A 17752-nucleotide genomic window follows, 5' to 3' on the forward strand; every position below is an offset into this window, starting at 1 on the left:
GATAGTGGCCTTAAAATAAAAATGAAATCATCTTATAATTGGAGGCATATCAAATCAATGACCGAGAACTTGACAAAACCTTTTTATCTAATGATTATTATTATCTATTTAAAATTTCCACCAAAATATTTAGATATTTTTCTTTCAAATTTTCTATTGGTCTTGAAAGGGTTTTTGGAATTTTTAATTATTTTTTTACTAATTTTCATTTTACAACATATTTTTTTGAGGCGTTAATTGATTGTAAATCCAAAAATTATTAGTGAATTTTGATATATTTTTTTAGCTATATAAAGTTGTAGTATAAATACATAAACATTAGCTCATTTCAGAATTTGCCCTTAATTTTAATTTCGTCTTAATCAAGACATACATGAAAAAATTTAAGATGATATGATATATACACATTATATTAAAGAGTTAATATGCAAAAACACCCTAACGTTACCACCCCAACTACACTTAAGCCCCTAACATAACATTGATAGCAACTAACACCCCAAAGTTCATTAAGTACTACAATTAAACCCATAAACAAAATTTCTTTCACAAAATTACGAAATTCATTATTTTTAAATTTATATAATATATAAAAGGGGTGTTTTTTCCCTCCATTTTTTCTCTTTCTTCTCCCATCAATTTTTTCATACAAATAAATATTTTCATACACAGACGAAAATAAAAGAATTGTAAAATTTTAACAAAGAGAAAAAAAAAATAGAATATTTTAAAATTTTAGGAACATATTTGTTTTAAATTTATTTTTAATAATTTTTATACCATATTAAATATTTTGTTACAAACTTAAATATAAGATGCTTATTAAATATTTCTTCATAAATTAAATTTGATATTATTTAAAAAAGTATTAAAATTGTAAAAGAAAAAAGAGATGAAAAATAATGAAAAAATTGATGGGAGAAGAGAGAGAGAAAAAATGGCGGGAAAAAATGGAGGGAGAAAACTCATCTTTTATACTCCTATATAGATATATTTCCATTCTTGTTGTGATAAATTGGGCTATTTTTGCAATTGGGCCGAAATTGCAATTCCATTTCATGGTTTGGGGCTGAAATTGCAGCCCTATGTCATGGTTTTGGTGTTGTTGGATTAGATTCTGCTGTAGTTTGATCTATAAGTGTTCTTTGCCTATGATAATGTGAATTGTCAAGAATATTGTTGTGTATTTCAGGATGAAAAAAAAAATGGATTTATGTACTTGTAATGTAATATAATGATACATGTTCTTTCACATACTAAATTGTACGATTTTTTTGTTGGATAAATAAATTTTAGAGATCGTGTGATTAAAATATTTGGCTTCAAACATTAAATAGTATGTAATTTTTCTTAAAATTAAAAAATATAAGGGTTATCATTAAAAAATAATCTAAATTTTGATCTTATTGTAACTTTTTAGTTCGAATTACAAAAATTACAAATATAGTCTGAATTTATCTGCGCTGTTCAATTTATAATCCAATTCAATATTTCACTAAGAGTTCAAATTTTAATATGATTTAAAATTATATGTTTAAGTGTTAATTATAGCTCAAAAAGGAAACATGTCGTTATATGTGGGACAATTCAAAAAGAAAACAGATCATTATTTATGTGACGGAGGGAGTAATGTAATTTTTTTTTTCTTAATTGCCAGATCACTTTCGACGAGTCATGTCACCTCTCAGTTGGCTGAAATTTTGATACGGACTATCAAGTATCAAATGAACAACGTAGATAACTTAATAGTGAAATGTTTAATATTACATCTTTCAAACTTTTTCGCCCTAATAACATTTATTTATTCAAATTTGATTTTTTAGTATATGCGAAGTGAGATTTCCTCACCCACCCAAAAAAAAAGGAAAAAAGAAAAAGAAAAAATGTATAGTAGTCAATTTTCTCTTTTTTCAACAAAAATAGAAGTATTAAAAAATAGAAAAGAAAATTATTTGTATGCCAGCTGACACGGATAACGTGTCACCTTATAATCACGAGTTCGACTTCCGTTAGCGCTTTCTCGACTACCATAAATGGCACGCACATCAAACATTTGCTTATCTTTCTAGGGTTTCTTCTCTCTCTCCTCTCTCTCTCTCTCACACACACATCTATACTTACGAAGAAATGCTTGTATTCATCACTCAGCTGTTTCGTTGTCTTCATTCGTAAATTCACATTTTCTGCCTCCATTAGGTAAAGTTCTACACTTTATTCCCACATTTATGCATCTGCTGCATGTATCCTGAAAATTCCTATCTGTTTATGCATACCAGTGGGTCGAAATTTGAGAAAATTGATTTGAATTTGGGGTTTCTTCGTCGGTTGTTAATGTAGGGATAGGATAGGGTTTTAAGAACCAAATGAATCTTTTGTTTTCAGTCTGACTTAATCAAAATGATGTTTGGATTGATTAAGCAAAACCGATAACAACTTATTCCAGTGTCATAAGACGTGAGTTGGTTTTCGCGGTCAAGGATATGAAATTAGGGCTCATCAGGTGGTTCGGATTTATCAACAAGTGGTTCATGTTTAAATTCTTTTATATCATCGATGTTTGAGCTTGAATTTACGATTGTATTTGGTCATCCGTGCAAATTTTGACAATTTTGTTTTTCGCGGGTGATGGGGGTGTGTTTCGCGTCTCTGCTTGTTCAGGTCAAGCATTAATTTTTTTGTTTTTTCAAATTCGGTTTCTTATTTTCATTTTTCGTTTGCCTATTTGTATTTGGAAATAGCTACTATGTTTTCTTTCATTGATTGGAAATCCTTTTTCATGTAACAGATTTTCATTCTACAGGTAGTCTCTTTATTCAGTAGATTGCATATCTGGTTGTGATATGTTGAATTCTATGTGCATGTGGTAGATTATGGACTCTGGTGTGAAATTCTTTTAGGTGTTAAGCCAAACATGCTTATCTGTTTGTTATCAGCATGACTTGACATTACTAAGATGCATGCTATTGCACGTGCAGGTCGAATTGGAGGATCAGCAAATCAATCACATCTATATTTGTGGTTTTTGCTTATGTTCTACATCGTTGGTGCATCATGTCCAACAATTTGGTTTCTCAGTACCCAATCTCAGGTAGGCAGTTGGTTCAGATGGAGCATGGTTCTAGCTCTCTGGAGTTTCCAGTTCCAGAGATGCCTATGAAAATGGTAGGCGAGGTGTCATGCAATCCTGAATCACATCATTTTTATGTACCAACAGATCAAAGTGGTCTATTAGAGTCACTCTCCGGTGACTCTGGGTTCAATACCTCGATGATGTCGAATAATATCTTGGGGCATAATGAATCTTCAGGTGTTAGTATGGGATCAAACCAAGTCTGGATGTCGAACCAGCTAGGTCCTGAGCATGCAAGTTCGCCGAACAGTGTAGCTGGACAGAAGGCTTCATTCCCTTTTAAACGGAAGGCTGAGGCGGAGCCTCTGTCAAACAATGCTACTTCTCAGCAAATGGCACAGCCTCACAAGCGGCCAGCACATGTGGGATCTGATGCTAATTCTCCCGGATTCCTGCAGCCTTCTGCACATCAAAAGAGAACTGCACAATCGCAGCCTCGATTGGGCTCTCCAGTTACACCTACTCAACCTATCAAGAAAATGATGCGGAATGACTCCATGTCAGGTAAGTCTGGCTTACAACGGGGGCAAACTGGAAAACGGCAAACTACTAAAATTGAATCAGCATCCAAGGTCCGGTCAGAGTCATCAGAAGGCATAAGGTCGAAAATGAGGGAATCTTTGGCTGCGGCATTGGCTTTGGCATGTCCGAACCAGGACAATGCTTTGATAACTGAGAAAAACCAGAGGGATGCACATAATCCCATCGACTCGCGGGATTCTCATGTCTCTGGTTCTAGTGAGGGAGGTCAGGTTCCTGTTTCTGGTTCCGCAGAAGTTTTCCCTTCAAATGAATTGACCACGCTTACCAAAGCCAGTGGTTCTCAGGTGTTTACTGCTGAGCTGCCTCATGGTGGAAGCAGGGGGAATGGAGCGCAGGCTTTCCAGGGGTTCCAGTATAGTTTGCCTGATGAGGATGTTCCATTTGGAGATAACTTCTTTGTTAAAGATGATCTTTTGCAGGGCAATGGGCTTTCTTGGGCATTTGATTTTGATATGCATATGGGAGAGGGTAAGGAAAGTCAGCATGCTGAAAAGTCTTTGAAAGAGGAAGCTCTGGGGCACAAACAAGAGGTTGCAACGTTGACACCAGAAGATTTGGCTTTCAAAGTTGAAGCTGAGCTTTTTAAATTATTTGGTGATGTGAACAAAAAATATAGAGAGAAAGGCAGGTCTCTTTTGTTCAACCTCAAAGATCGTAACAATCCAGAATTGAGAGAAAGAGTCATGTCTGGCAAAATATCTCCAGAAAGGCTATGCTCAATGACAGCCGAAGAGCTTGCTTCCAAGGAGTTAACAGAGTGGCGTATGGCAAAAGCAGAAGAGTTGGCACAAATGAAAGTTTTGCCTGATACTGAGGTTGATATAAGACGTTTGGTCAGGAAAACACACAAGGGTGAGTTTCAGGTAGAAGTGGAGCATGATGATGCCATTGTTGCAGAGGTATCTGCTGGGACTTCTTTGTTGACACGACCTCAGCGGAAAAAGGCTGTCGAATCTCATTCTCCTTCTGGGGCTAGTATTAAAGATAAAGAAAAGGTGGTAGGCCAAGGGAGCAGTTCAGATGGCCAGGATTTCCCGGGCAGCCTGATTATTCAGACAGATGGAACTGATCCAATGCAAGGAATGATGGTGGATGAACTGAAGGATTCTGACTTGCCTCCAATCGTTTCGTTGGATGAGTTTATGGAGTCCCTTAATAATGAACCTCCATTTGAGGATCTGTCTGGAGATGCAGGGAAGAAGTCTCCTATATCATCTGGAGAAAGCCCAAAACGTGCTATCAACTTGAGGGCTTCCAATCGAGCTTCAGACATACGTAAAGATGTTACCTCCAAAAAGGCTTCTTCTGTCAAGAAACCTGACACGATGAAGGATTTGAGTGGTAGTCCCGCAAAACAAGCAGTTCGTCCTAGTGATGTACCGAATGCTGATTTTGTCTGGAATGGTATTCTTCAGCTCAACATATCATCCACAGTCACAGTTGGTGGACTATTTTACAGGTTTGTGCATTTTTGGTTCAAAACTACAAGCTGTTTGCTCTTCCGTTATCTAACCAAATTCCCATTACATTAAGCTAAATTTCCAATACCTTTGCTCTGATCTTTAACTTTGTAATTAACAGTGGTGAGAAGACATCAACGAAGGAGTGGCCTACCTCTCTCGAGATCAAGGGCAGAGTTAGACTCGATGCATTCGAAAAATTTCTCCAAGAACTCCCCATGTCGCGAACACGTGCAGTCATGGTATATCAAGGCCTTCTCCTTTTCCTTGTAACTAATTCCTTGGCTTTTTGCCTGCAGAGAAGGCAATGTGGCCTCCCAGCACTGATGCCTAATTACCTTAATCTTTACCTAGTTTTAGTTTGGATGTATAAAAGCAGTAGTGATGAAAAATTCTACAAAATATATCAATGTTTTATCACATGTTTTACCAGGTTCCTTGCGGGAGATTCTACCTTGATTTTTTTGTCAAAGAATTAAAAAGAATTAAACCTTTGAAGAATAGTTGCTACAACAGTTTTCCAGTGATTCATTAATCACCATTAACATGTAAAATAGCAGCGCAATGCTCTCTGTTAAAATGGAGGTGTTCTTGGTTTTCAAAGATTGTTTTAATTGGCCTTTTCTAGATTTAAATGAATTGATTGTGCGACGGCATTTGTAAAGATTGTATTTTGTATAGAAAGAAACTTGTTATTGGGCAAATGCAAATAATTGCTGCCTCATTCTATTTCATGTAACTTGATAGTTAGTTTAGGTTGTTTAATTAGAGCAATGAATGTGTTAAATGACGAATTATTGTAGTACCAATTTAATTCTGTAAACTGTAACTACGACACCAACTCAGCTTTATTTCTAGATGAATATGTTCATTAAATGTGCAATACGTCGAGTACATAGATACAGGGCTTGTGTGTTATCATAAACAGGTCATAATTAATGCACAAAAAATGTTTTAATTTAGTATTGCTTCTTTATTTACTTGTACATATGAAATATGAAATGCTACTATGCTTGCTAATTAAACCCACCCTTTCCTTCTGCAGGTTCTTCACTTCATTTTGAGGGATAAATCATCGGAGGAGCAGCGTTCTAATCTTACTGAGGTAAAACTCTCTCTCTCTCTCACTCTTTCTCTCTCTCTAGATTGTTGAACTTAAGCAGATGATCATGTTCTGGTGCAGGCTATTAACTCATATGTTGGCGACGAGAGATTGGGGTATGCGGAGCCAGTCGCCGGCGTCGAGCTTTACCTCTGCCCGCCGGCTTCTAGAATGTTCGAGATGTTGAACAAGCATATACTCCGGGAGCGGCCGGGGACCGAAGAATCCTTCGAAAACGGACTAATTGGTGTAGTTGTATGGAGAAGAGCTCATATAAGCAACACAATATCACCTAATTCATCGTCGCACCAAAAACACAGCTTGAAAAAGCAACCCTTTGGTGCCCCGCCTAAGAGGGTTCAAGACTCCCCAAATGTTAACCCCAATACCCTAACTAGGCAACCCCAGCCGCCGGCGGACGAGGACGACGACGACGTCCCACCCGGGTTCGGCCCCGGCGCGGCGGCGGCGGTAGCGAAGGACGACGACGATTTACCCGAATTCAACTTCTCGGGGGACTTGAACCCGTCCTCGGCGTCTCGTGTTACGTCTCGTAATTCACTCCACGCGTTGAAAAAGACGACTGCGCGGCCGGTGGAAGATGTGAGAGAGCTTATCAAGAAATATGGGCAGGATGGGCCTAGTGTGGCCAGTAAGAGTGTGGGTGTAGATAATAGGAGTTTGGGAATTGGAATTGAACCTTGGAACGATGACGACGACGACGATATACCGGAGTGGCGGCCGCAGGCACCACAACCGCCGCCGCACCACCAGCCTTACGCGGTGGCTCACGGCCATCAGCTGCCGTTGCATGTGCATCCTAGTGATAGTCGTACGTCTCCTGCGATGAGCCAGCTGCCGCGGCCGGGTGGGCTGGGACACCTCGCACCGCCGGGTGGTGCTTGGGCAGCACCGCCGCCGCAGCCGGGTTACCGGCATGGTTCGAGATGGAGGCAATACTAGTTAGCTTTTCACCATTGTAAATAAATTTTGATGTTTATTTTTTCTTCCCTTAACCTTAGTTCTGTTTCTTGTTTTAGGTTTACGCTTTTCAGTTATTTTAGTTAGGCTGTCCATCTCTCTCGTATCTTACTTTTTTATGTTGTGTAGTCGTTTCTAGTTAAATGATTTAAACACTTATAATAATCGGAAACAAAATGCGAAAAATAAATGAAGGAATTATATGAGAAACGTATTTATTACCCATCATTTAGAAGAGTCAAAAAGTGTATGATGTGGTGCTCATAGGGTCGGTTTATATTGACATTGATATTGATTTGAGATTACTCAAGATTAAGTGGGATTAAAATTATTCAATATAAATTTTGTGACATTATCTCGAGATTAAGTCACGGGTCGAAACACCATAATAGGATTTCAAATTTCATTTCATTTGAGAAAACTCGTTTTTTTTAACAATGTCTTGATCATTTGATCAAATTGTAGAATTTTAGGTTTCGAGTTTAGGATTAAATTGATCATTGATCGGGACGATTATTTTTCTTAGATAAGTCAATATATGTGTAACATTATCAATATACACGTGACATGTAGGGTTTTAGGTTTCGGGTTTAAGATTAAATTATATCTAAATCCCCCATAGAATTGAGCCCCCAAATTTGAAACTACCATTTTCATGATCCAAAAATAGACTTGACTTCTTTGTGTTGGAGTAGAATTTAACTGCATTTTCTGATGGTGCAAAGATACCAAACTTCTATTTATGTCTTCTTTCCTATTGTATCAACTTCCCAGCATAATGACTTTCTTCAAAATTGGACATATTTGGTAACTTTCCACTAATGAAACCTGCTAGGTTCCTTCGTATATCATGTAAGAATTATTTACAAGAAAAAGAAAAATGGATATATACAAAGTCTAACCCAAATATAGTTGTTAATGCAATGCATTTTGACATTAATTTGTAATGATTACAGCAAGAATTCTTGCAACTCTAAAAAGTTCAAACGTTTGGAAAATTTGTCGTTGCAGCTATACACTATTCAGAAATTTGACATTCCATGAAAAGGAATTGAAATATTCACCCAGAGCTCGTAGAAAATCTTACCACTTTGTCGACGAGTTGCCTCTGTCAAAGTCCAACGTCTCCCCACCTTGATAAGAATGGCGTCCGCCTCTTTATCCTGCTATAAATACGAGCGTTGGGGGAGCCATTCATGCATTCGAGCTCGTCTTCTTTCTTCCCTTTTCGTCTTCTAAACTTGCTCTACGTCGCTAGGATGGCATCATGCCTCAAGTTTGTATTCGGTCTTCTTGCAGCGGCACTTTTCCTCTTGGAATCTCTCGGGGATGCTGCTCCGTGCACGGATTGTTTCACGCAGTCGAGGGCGTCTTACTACCCGAATTCTGATGAGAAAGGCACAGAAAGTGAGTTTAATCAGTTTAATACCAACAGCATAATGCAATGCAGTGAATCATTTCAACATATTATGCAATTTGCTAAAGTGAAATCTGGTGCAAATCTATGATTTTATTGATATAGCTCTATCAAATCTCACAAAAAAATGCAGCTGGACGATGTGGCTTTGGTACATTTGGGGCAACAATTAACAATGGAGACGTATCAGCAGCATCAGATCTCTATCGAGATGGATTAGGTTGCGGTGCTTGCTACCAGGTAGATGTCATCTAAAGGAGAAATGAACACGATTTTTATGAGAAGTGGTAACTCAACCGTGAAATATATATCTCGTATTTTTTCAGGTCAGGTGTACTAATAGCAAGTACTGTTCAGACAAAGGAGTGAATGTCGTCATAACTGACCACGGTTCCAGCCATAATACCGACTTCATTCTGAGCAGCCGTGCTTTTGGGCGAATGGCTCAGAACGCGGATGCAGGTGCATCTCTTTTAACATTTGGCGTGATAGATATTGAATATAAACGGTAAGTTTACAGAGCTTCACAAAAGAATACATCACATCCAATTGGAAAGATAATGATATGAGCTCCATTTATGTAAATGTGCAGGATTTCATGCAGCTATCCGAACAAAAATATTACGATTAAGATAGATGAAAGCAGCAGCAACCCTCATTATCTGGCCTTCGTAATTTGGTATCAGCAAGGCATGAAAGACATAACTGCAGTGCAACTATGTGAGGTACCTTTTAAAGCTTTGAATATGCATTCTTCACCAATGCTCGTGACACAGTTAGGATGTGTAGTTCTTGGTCTTTCACTGCAAAGAAAAAGGAAAGGTCGAGAGATGGTATACCAAAACATAACTTTGCTTTCTTATGTACACAGACACAAAGTTACACATGCAAGCTATTGGATCGGAGTTATGGAGCAGTATGGACAGCTACGTCACCGCCTAGTGGACCACTTTCAGTAAGGATGCTCTTTAGTGATGAAAATGGAGACGAGAAATGGATAGTTCCAGTGAATGACATACCGGATAACTGGAAAGCCGGAGACATATACGACTCTGGAGCACAAGTTAATGCCTGATCAATCAACTGTCAATTACTCTTCAAATTGCCTAGCTCGTTGAAATGTTATTGCTTTTATGCCTTCAATTGGATTTTATTGTTCTCTATCTGAGTAGGAATAAACAAATAAGTTGTCAATTGATCTATGTAGATCATTTATTTTATAGATGAGTGGTAGTTCTAAGAAAATCATGTAATGATGCTATTGGAAGTTCTAAACTAATTACAAACATCTTCTTCTTCTTCTTCTTCTTCTTCTTCTTCTTCTAATAAGCTCATAATGCATCCTAATCAACAATAAAGTGGACTGTGAAACTTATGGAAGCAATATCACACAAGGCTTCTGATAATCCCATGCTGAGTTACACACAAAATCAGACCACAGCAGCATTTAGAAAATCAGTGACAGCCTAACAAATCTGTCTTGCGAATAAACTAGTATATATATCAGCTGCATAGAGGCTACACATCTGTGGATTCCTGTGTCTTGAATCTATATCAATAACTCCCCTATCTTCCATGTTCTCCTGTTTCATGCAAAGCACGCTTTCATCTGCACAGTCGGCCAAAAAATGTCAGATGTGGAGGCAGAAGTAGCTAGGGAAATTTAGTATATGTTCATTAAGTGAACTTACAGTATGTATTGGAGCCCAACAATGAATACAGGTATATATGATCAAACTACTTAAAACAGTTGCAGTCTGCATCTAATTCTATCTTCAATTATAGCATTTTGATCTTTTGCAAATGTCTTGCTTCAAGAATCTCTTGACAGTATTGAATATAAGTACCTACCTCACCAATTAAAACTCAAGTTCACTGACTGGAATCCAAGCTATGTAGGTGATTATGTTGTATAAACAAACTTTACCTTGGCATGTCACGGGTTTCGTGTCAAAAGTTTCCCAAAAATAGAGACTTTTTAGTTGTTGTAAATTCAAATGCAGATTTTATTAGCATTCAGCAATCAAACTGAAAAGCTAAGTACAAAATCTAACCTCTATCAGATGGACCCCAACTTTTGATGGAATCTATCTTCAGAGGAACCGAACCTGCTGTAGCTGACATTTCTTCATTTTTTAATTCAGTTGGTTCAGTTGGCAAGTCTACAGCAGGACAGGTATCCTTGGATCCCTCTGCTTCTACTTGGCGTATCTCGTCCACTATGTTTTCTCCTTTAACTCCCAGAACCTTGGAATTTTTAGCAAAACAAGCAGGTTCAACCTTTCCCTTCTTCTGTAAGGATCCCTTTCTGTCCTGCCTGATAGGCTGAAATGTCCCATGCAATGAGTTATGAGACAGTTTCCACAAATATTGAATCAAAAGAGGGAAGGAGAAGAAAATGACAAAGTGATTATTTCCACTAAAGAACTTGTCTGACAGTGTAAGAATAAATCTTGAGCTTAGAACATGAGAGGTGGAGAACCTCCGTGTTATACATCATCAAAAGTGGTGGCACCGTTCTCACCTGACCTTTCGCTGCATTGATGCAGTTTATGTACAAGTTTCCACAGTTGATATTAGTTACATCCTTAAGAACAGCCCTTTTCTTATGTGGGTGACAAGCAGCTGAACTCCCTGCTGGTTTGTCAGGTGCGGCTCTTTTCAAGCTTGCTCGTGAGACCCATTTGTCATCTTGTTTTGCTGAAGGATATAGAGGTGGCAATCCATTTGATGAGCATAAGAATTTTGCCCGTGCTCCCCAAGGCTGGATGGCCTATTCTCGTCATTCATGACTGCATGCTTCATTGAATAAGTGTTTGTGGAACCAAATTAGCATGACTTCATGATTGCTGCAAGGATTACAACAAATGCAAGTTAAAACAAGTTAAATCTCTTTTAGAAACCTAGCATTACAATGTAGAGCATACAGAATCCACTGGTGTTTTATGTCCAAAATTCAAATATTTCATCAGATTAGCATTCGGAGCTTTATTCCCTTTCTCTTGCCTTTTTGTTCTGAGTTTTTAATTGTGTTCAGTTTATAGAGAAATTACATTCAGCATTCAAAAATAAGTGAAGCAAATTACACTTTCTTTTTTTTAACTTGAAGTCATTGACCTTGAAACAATACATAAGGCGGCTGTATATGTTTCTCAGCAAGATTCAAGAAAATGGATATATATAAACCCAAATATAGTTGTTAATGCAATGCATTTGACATTAATTTGTAATGATTACAGCAAGAATTCTTACAACTCTAACAAGTTCAAAGTCCGTAGAAAATTTGACATTCCATGAAAAGGAATTGAATATTTACCCAGAGCTAGTAGAAAATCTTACCACTTTGTCGACTAGGTGCCTTTGTCAAAGTCCAACACCTCTCCAACTTGATAAGAATATCGTCCGCTCTTTATCCTGCTATAAATACGAGCATCGGGCGAAATTCCAATCTGTTTAAAATAGTTGAAATATCTTTCTGCTAATCCAAATTGTTGATTCTTACAGAGTCCAATAAGAAGGGTGTTAACAGTGACTGTATTAGGCCTGGGACCATTAATCACCATGGATTCCACAAGCTTTAAGCAGTCTGTGATTTTGCCACTTGTACAATAATACTGAATCAGAGATGTAAAGCTCACAACATCGAGTTTTATTCCATCATATTCCATCTGCCACAAAATTCGCTGTACAATGGACAAATTTCCTAGTTTACATGCAACAGACAAAACTGTATTGAAGGAAATCAAATCAGGTCCATCGCTAGGCCACATAATACTATCAAATAACTTGAAAGCTTCGTAAAAATTTCTCTCCTTGCACAATCCCTTAAGAATTGTGTTGTATTGTGCATTTGTAGGTCTAAAACCCTTTTCCATCATACTCTGCAACATGGACAAAGCTTCTCCAGAATTACCATTACAACACATTGAATGCAGATATATGTTGTAAATGACAGCATCTACAGAGCAGCGCCTTAGTATAATATTGAGCAACAACTTATTGACAACCTCCACATTGCCCCTTTTCAACATGCCTCCAGCCAACGCGGCATGAGTATACATGTCAGGCGACAAGCCCTTTTGATCAATAACTTGAACAAGATCATAAATGTCAACTTCTCTACCTTGATTGCAAAGCTCGCGGAGAACTATGTTGTATACAATTAAGTCAGGGTCACATCCTCTCTCTTCCATCTTTCCCAAAAGGTTCAGCGCCACATCAACTTTCCCATCATCACAGAGACCCTTAATAAGTACTGTATAAGTGACCACACTAGGCTTAGAACCAACCTTTTCCATTTCCTCTAAACAGCAAAAAGCTTCACGCCATAGCCTATCCTTACCAAAACCATAAACCAGTGCAGTATAAGAGTAAACTGAGCGCACAAAGCCCTTCTTTTCTAAGAAACCAAAAACTGCTAAAGCGGCACAAGTTTGCTTCGACTTACATAAAGCCCAGAGTATGGGATTATAAATAATCCCCCCACAAAAGTATCCCTTCCCCGAAAGTTTCACAAACAACGAAAATGCCACCCGAACCATCCCTACTTGACAAAGACCTTGGATCAAGGCACTTACATCACACTGACTTGGAATATAGTTGACACTCAACATAATCTCAAGCACCAAAACAGCATCATCTACACTTACTGTTTTCAACAGCTTCTTGAACAACTTTGACAGATTTGTAAATGAAGGGGAAAACCCAGCCGCCATCATCTCATCTGTAATATATACTGCATCTTTCAATCTGCCAACAGAAATCATCCCATTCAAGAGTGTTTGATAAGTTAACAGATTCGGGCTCGGCCCAAACCGTTTCATCCCACTGTACACCTCAAACAACACATCAAACGCCACACTACCGGACTTCAAAAAATACCTGATCATCGCATTATAGTCATAAACGGTAGGTTTACCCGGAACATGATCCCTCATACAGTTGAGAGTCTCAAGGGCTTTGCTAATGCAGCCGGAGGCAGCATGCCTCTGCATCCTCTGCTGCAACTCTCCGTATTCACACGATTCCAGCAACACATTATCGTCCGACAAGAAACCAGTATCTTGAGCAGCACAGCAAGAAGTGGAAACACTCATTAAGTGGGATAACGAAAAAAACAATCTTCCTCTCTTGGGTAAAAGATAAAGGGTGCAAAATAACATTCTACAGAGAGTTCAAAAATTGAGCAGAAACCCAAAAAATCAAACTGATAACTGATCATGCTGCAGCAAAATCAGATTCAATTCAACGTCATTCTGATAAAACTAATCAACTCTGATTGCACCTTCCTCACAGCTACACCAAACAGCTTCACTCCGTGCAGCTACGATCACGAAATAGATGGAATTCCACTTTGGGGAAGAGAGTTGCTGTAGTTTCCTGAATGAAAAACGCTCAAATTGACTCGTGCCTTGAAAAAATTGCACAGAGGCGGAGGAATTCATTCAGAATTTGATGGAATTGGTAGAGAAACTGAAATCCGATTACTCTTTCCCGCCACGTTATAAATGAGGGCTTATGCATAAACCCTAGTGAAATGCAGTGGCTGTAGATAAACCCCTTTTTACTACTTATTTCAAATACATAAACCCTAGTAAAATGGTGAAGAATTTTTTAAAAACGTCGAATTTTTTTATTTTTTATTTTATATAAAAATATTACTCCTTATTTCAAATATCTTGTAAATTTGTGCTTATTTCTTAAATAAATCACAGAAAATGTACCTCAAAATTCAAATCAATGCTACCCAAAATATTATCCTCCAATATTTTGGCTAATTTGAGTTTAATTTTTAATTTAACTATTTTCCACTAATCTCCACTACATATTTGATAGACCTCAAAAGAAAATCCAGAAAATGTGAATTCTGCCCCAAATCATTACGGTATTTCCACATAAAACCCCATAAATTATTGCAAAATTCATAAAGATGCAGTTTTTCAGTTATCTTTAACAAACCACAGTGGATGAGAGAAGAAAAGAATGGCAGCATCTCTTCCCACAGTTAAATCCCATCATTCTCTCTCTCCAAACTTTGCCATTTTTGGGTACCCTTTTCCCTCTCTCTCTCTCTAAGCTGTGAACTGCAACATTCTGTAGCTTTTGCTGTTTTATCTCTACACGCGTTACAGCATTTGTTGTTTTGCAGAAACAATGCTCAAAGCATGCCCATTTCAAGCAGGAGGAAACCCAAAATGCGTGGGAAATCGAGCAAAACAGTTGTGTGCTCGAGTAATTCTTCAAGACCCTTTTTGCAAAATGGGATTTTGAGGAGGGATTTGATGTTCTTGGGGTTGTCCTCCTCTCTTTCTCTTGCTTTCCCAGCTTTAGGTAAATGCTAAGAAATGTTGGTTTTTTCCCCTCTTATTTGATTTGGACTTCATTACCAATATGATTGAGTGAATAAGTTATGTTTTCTAGCTAAGATTTTTGTTGTTTTACTTTTATTTGGGTTCTTAATGTGTGAATTTTAAGACTAGGTATATTATCAGAGATCAAAACAGCTTAGGTTATATTGTTCAAGCATACATACATTTGTGATTTATGTGGAAAATCTAAGGACACTGTGATTCAGTATATAATACTCTTATCATTCCCAATGTTTGGCCCCTTTTAACATAAATAACCTATCATTTAGAAAAAAATTCTGAATTAATTTCCTAATGTCTGAGTGTCTTAACAAACAAATAACCTTGGACTAAATATCTGGCCAACACATGCTGAGTGGACTCGCAAGATTGAGGCGTGGAATTTGCTAAGAATTTGACAGCGTTTTGCCATCCAACATCTCCAAGAGCTTGCTAACTTTTCTTGGATGTTGAATTGGCGACCGAACAGGAGCTGGTGCGGAAGAGGAACTGAAAACGGATCTGTTTGTTGACAAGACAAATGCTTATTCATATTTGTATCCGACAGCATTGCCTTCCGGCAAGTTTGTCTTCAAATGGTAAATAGTTGTTTTTAACAGCCAAGATTGAATGATTGGTCATTCTATTTTACTCACTGCATTATATGATATCAATCTAATAGCTTAGGCATTTATGCCAGTCTTGTTAAGGTCATCTTTTTTCTTCTCTTTTTTCTTTATTAAGTAAACTTAGTCCATTTCGAGATCTGCAATTGGCTATTTGTCCGTTAAAAGAGACTTTATACCGGGTCGAGTTCAGTTCACAAATTGCTAAACCTCTGGTTGATCTGCATATACAGACTACAGTCATTGATATATAATCATAATTGGCCTTTATTGGATCAGTACTACCCATGTCTTCTCTTGAACTCTACATTTCCTTTTGATAATGAAAACAAAGTTTACAGCACGCCAAAAACCTATTGTTTGTGTGTATATTCTGCTATCTTTCTTACTCCCATCTTTGCTCGTGTGTGTGTGTGTGTTATTCATGTGCACGCTGAAGTGTAATGTTAATGACTTACATGCTTTAACACGAAGCAGAGTTCGTATTCCTTCAGTTTACTACGGTTATTACAAAATGTTCTCTGTTTCATTCTTCTTTCATCGCTAAATTGTAGGAACCTCACTCTTTTCATATATTTGAAGGGTGGAATCTAGAAAGCCGGAGCGTTATTCATCAGCTGCACCATTGTCCCGTAAGTCATAATGTTATTATCTTTAGTGGTCGAGTCAGAAAGCTCATTGTTGTCAATAATTGTCTCGTCTCTCAATACTAAGCTCAACATAGGTAATTCTATGTTAAATCTTGATGAAATACTAATGCATCAACTGCGTTCTTACCCACACATTTCTTGGCTACCAAAACAGCTGATGCACGCCTCCGCATTGTGTCTGAGAGGGTTGATTTCATTGATAACCTCATAATTACAGTTTCGGTAATATGATCTTATAATCTTATTTCCATAGTGAAAGATAAGATATGTATTTTCCTTCCTGACTTTTACTTTTACTCCTTAATTCAGATAGGTCCCCCCAATCCATTGTTCTTGAAATCTAACGACAAAAGCACGTGGAATGCAAAAGACGTCGCTAACTCTGTTTTAGCCGACAAGTCTGCACTGGTATTTTAGGATTCATGCAAACATCTCTTACTGCAATGCCCTAAAAACATGTTGGATTCTCGAATGACACTCTACTGTTTCATCACAGCGAGTAACCACAAGTCAACGAACGGACGGAACTTCAATCCTTGATGCACATTCTTCCACAGTAAGTATGTTGCTGCCAAGTATTTTCGTGTTTGTGATAACACAATCAGTTTTTCTTACGCAGAGCTCATTGTATTTTTTACTAAGGTTGATAGCGAGCCGTATTGGTATTATGAGTATTTGGTTCGGAAATCACCAACTGAAGCTGTAAGTCGCCTAATTTATCACAAGACGAGTGCAGATGAAAAATTAAGCTACTCACCATGAATATCTTTTTTTATACATATAAATAATTTCTGGATGATGCAGGCTCCGTCATCAAACCTTTACCGACATTTTGTTGCTGTAACAGCTGAACGCGAAGGTAGGATATCATACTAGTATCCACATTGGTCATCTAGCTTTTTGTATGAAGTGTGTGTGTGTGTGTGTTGTTTGGTTGCCATGAATTTGTGCTGAATAGAGTTTTTTCTCTTTTCCCTTGTGTAATTATCACAGGTTATTTGTACTCTCTCAATGCTTCAACTCTAAGCATGCAATGGGACAAGGTGAATTTTCTGAAATCTTTTTTCTCCATTTTTTCACATAATTGCAGCACTGTTTACACAGAGGAGATATCGATCTTTTTGTAATTTTGTTTTTGTCGTTGGGCACAGATGGGACCGTTCTTGGAGAAAACTGTGGCGTCGTTTCACCTTCTTCCTCCTACAGAAAATTATGTTCCTCCTTACAAGGACCCCTGGAGATTTTGGTGACAGCTGCTAGTGTTATGCAATCAAAAATTGTTTCTGAGTTGGTATGGAAGAGTGCAGCTTTTGTAATCCAATATTTTGGCCATAGTGAATTCAACATTTATTTTCTGGCTTTAGCTTTCTAAATCTGCACCTTGTTAGCCTCCAATTCTGTTATCAACCTACCAATGTTTCCTGCTTTGTGTGTGTGTGTGTGTGTGAGAGAGAGAGAGAGAGAGAGAGGTAATAATGTGGGAGTGATTGAGATCA

At 37.8% G+C, this 17752-nt stretch overlaps 5 protein-coding genes across 8 annotated transcripts in view; 4 read left to right on the plus strand and 1 right to left on the minus strand.

Annotated features, from left to right (window-relative positions):
- LOC131015234 (probable glycosyltransferase At3g07620) overlaps positions 1 to 17752 on the plus strand; it is a 1181237-nt gene that overhangs the window by 161458 nt on the left and 1002027 nt on the right. The window lies entirely within an intron of this gene.
- Positions 1986 to 7274, plus strand: LOC131015220 (uncharacterized). 2 transcript variants are annotated; one of them, XM_057943510.1, is made up of 6 exons: positions 2049 to 2196; positions 2976 to 3877; positions 3958 to 5132; positions 5255 to 5375; positions 6179 to 6238; positions 6317 to 7274. In XM_057943510.1, exons 2-6 carry the CDS (start codon positions 3821 to 3823, stop codon positions 7196 to 7198), a joined length of 2295 nt encoding a protein of 764 aa, XP_057799493.1. In that variant the 5' UTR covers positions 2049 to 2196; positions 2976 to 3820; the 3' UTR covers positions 7199 to 7274. The 2 variants fall into 2 exon arrangements, with proteins under 2 accessions (XP_057799492.1, XP_057799493.1); XM_057943509.1 differs by having other exon boundaries at positions 1986 to 2196; positions 2976 to 5132.
- LOC131015244 (pentatricopeptide repeat-containing protein At3g04760, chloroplastic-like) lies at positions 8115 to 14197 on the minus strand. Of its 3 annotated transcripts, none has more exons than XM_057943550.1 (6): positions 13515 to 14197; positions 11973 to 13382; positions 11158 to 11482; positions 10688 to 10958; positions 9363 to 10242; positions 8115 to 8602 (listed from the first exon to the last, which is right to left on the minus strand). In XM_057943550.1, the coding sequence occupies exons 1-2, from the start codon at positions 13793 to 13795 to the stop codon at positions 11984 to 11986; spliced, it is 1680 nt and encodes a 559-aa protein (XP_057799533.1). In that variant the 5' UTR covers positions 13796 to 14197; the 3' UTR covers positions 8115 to 8602; positions 9363 to 10242; positions 10688 to 10958; positions 11158 to 11482; positions 11973 to 11983. The 3 variants fall into 3 exon arrangements, with proteins under 3 accessions (XP_057799533.1, XP_057799532.1, XP_057799531.1); XM_057943549.1 differs by having other exon boundaries at positions 9363 to 9436; positions 9653 to 10242; positions 11973 to 14196; XM_057943548.1 differs by having other exon boundaries at positions 11973 to 14196.
- Positions 8413 to 9932, plus strand: LOC131015292 (expansin-like B1). Its single transcript, XM_057943640.1, has 5 exons — positions 8413 to 8623; positions 8767 to 8873; positions 8960 to 9141; positions 9226 to 9358; positions 9505 to 9932. The coding sequence occupies exons 1-5, from the start codon at positions 8413 to 8415 to the stop codon at positions 9706 to 9708; spliced, it is 837 nt and encodes a 278-aa protein (XP_057799623.1). The 3' UTR covers positions 9709 to 9932.
- On the plus strand, positions 14534 to 17629 carry LOC131015289 (psbP domain-containing protein 5, chloroplastic). The gene is made up of 11 exons (XM_057943636.1): positions 14534 to 14680; positions 14782 to 14963; positions 15471 to 15579; positions 16189 to 16238; positions 16411 to 16478; positions 16566 to 16664; positions 16753 to 16812; positions 16899 to 16958; positions 17061 to 17115; positions 17250 to 17299; positions 17408 to 17629. Exons 1-11 carry the CDS (start codon positions 14616 to 14618, stop codon positions 17504 to 17506), a joined length of 897 nt encoding a protein of 298 aa, XP_057799619.1. The 5' UTR covers positions 14534 to 14615; the 3' UTR covers positions 17507 to 17629.

Source organism: Salvia miltiorrhiza, chromosome 3 (genome assembly GCF_028751815.1).
Source record: "Salvia miltiorrhiza cultivar Shanhuang (shh) chromosome 3, IMPLAD_Smil_shh, whole genome shotgun sequence".
NCBI classification, from domain to species: Eukaryota; Viridiplantae; Streptophyta; class Magnoliopsida; order Lamiales; family Lamiaceae; genus Salvia; species Salvia miltiorrhiza.

Coding starts and splice junctions, on each gene's coding strand:
- LOC131015244 (XM_057943549.1), bottom strand. CDS start 13,795: ATGTTATTTTGCACCCTTTATCTTTTACCCAAGAGAGGAAGATTGTTT.
- LOC131015220 (XM_057943509.1), top strand. CDS start 3,052: ATGTCCAACAATTTGGTTTCTCAGTACCCAATCTCAGGTAGGCAGTTG. Junction 5,133..5,254: donor GTTGGTGGACTATTTTACAG/GTTTGTGCATTT, acceptor TGTAATTAACAG/TGGTGAGAAGACATCAACGA. Junction 6,239..6,316: donor AGCGTTCTAATCTTACTGAG/GTAAAACTCTCT, acceptor GTTCTGGTGCAG/GCTATTAACTCATATGTTGG.
- LOC131015289 (XM_057943636.1), top strand. CDS start 14,616: ATGGCAGCATCTCTTCCCACAGTTAAATCCCATCATTCTCTCTCTCCA. Junction 16,239..16,410: donor ATCAGCTGCACCATTGTCCC/GTAAGTCATAAT, acceptor CTACCAAAACAG/CTGATGCACGCCTCCGCATT. Junction 16,479..16,565: donor ACCTCATAATTACAGTTTCG/GTAATATGATCT, acceptor TCCTTAATTCAG/ATAGGTCCCCCCAATCCATT.
- LOC131015292 (XM_057943640.1), top strand. CDS start 8,413: ATGCATTCGAGCTCGTCTTCTTTCTTCCCTTTTCGTCTTCTAAACTTG. Junction 8,624..8,766: donor TGATGAGAAAGGCACAGAAA/GTGAGTTTAATC, acceptor AAAAAAATGCAG/CTGGACGATGTGGCTTTGGT. Junction 8,874..8,959: donor GTTGCGGTGCTTGCTACCAG/GTAGATGTCATC, acceptor GTATTTTTTCAG/GTCAGGTGTACTAATAGCAA.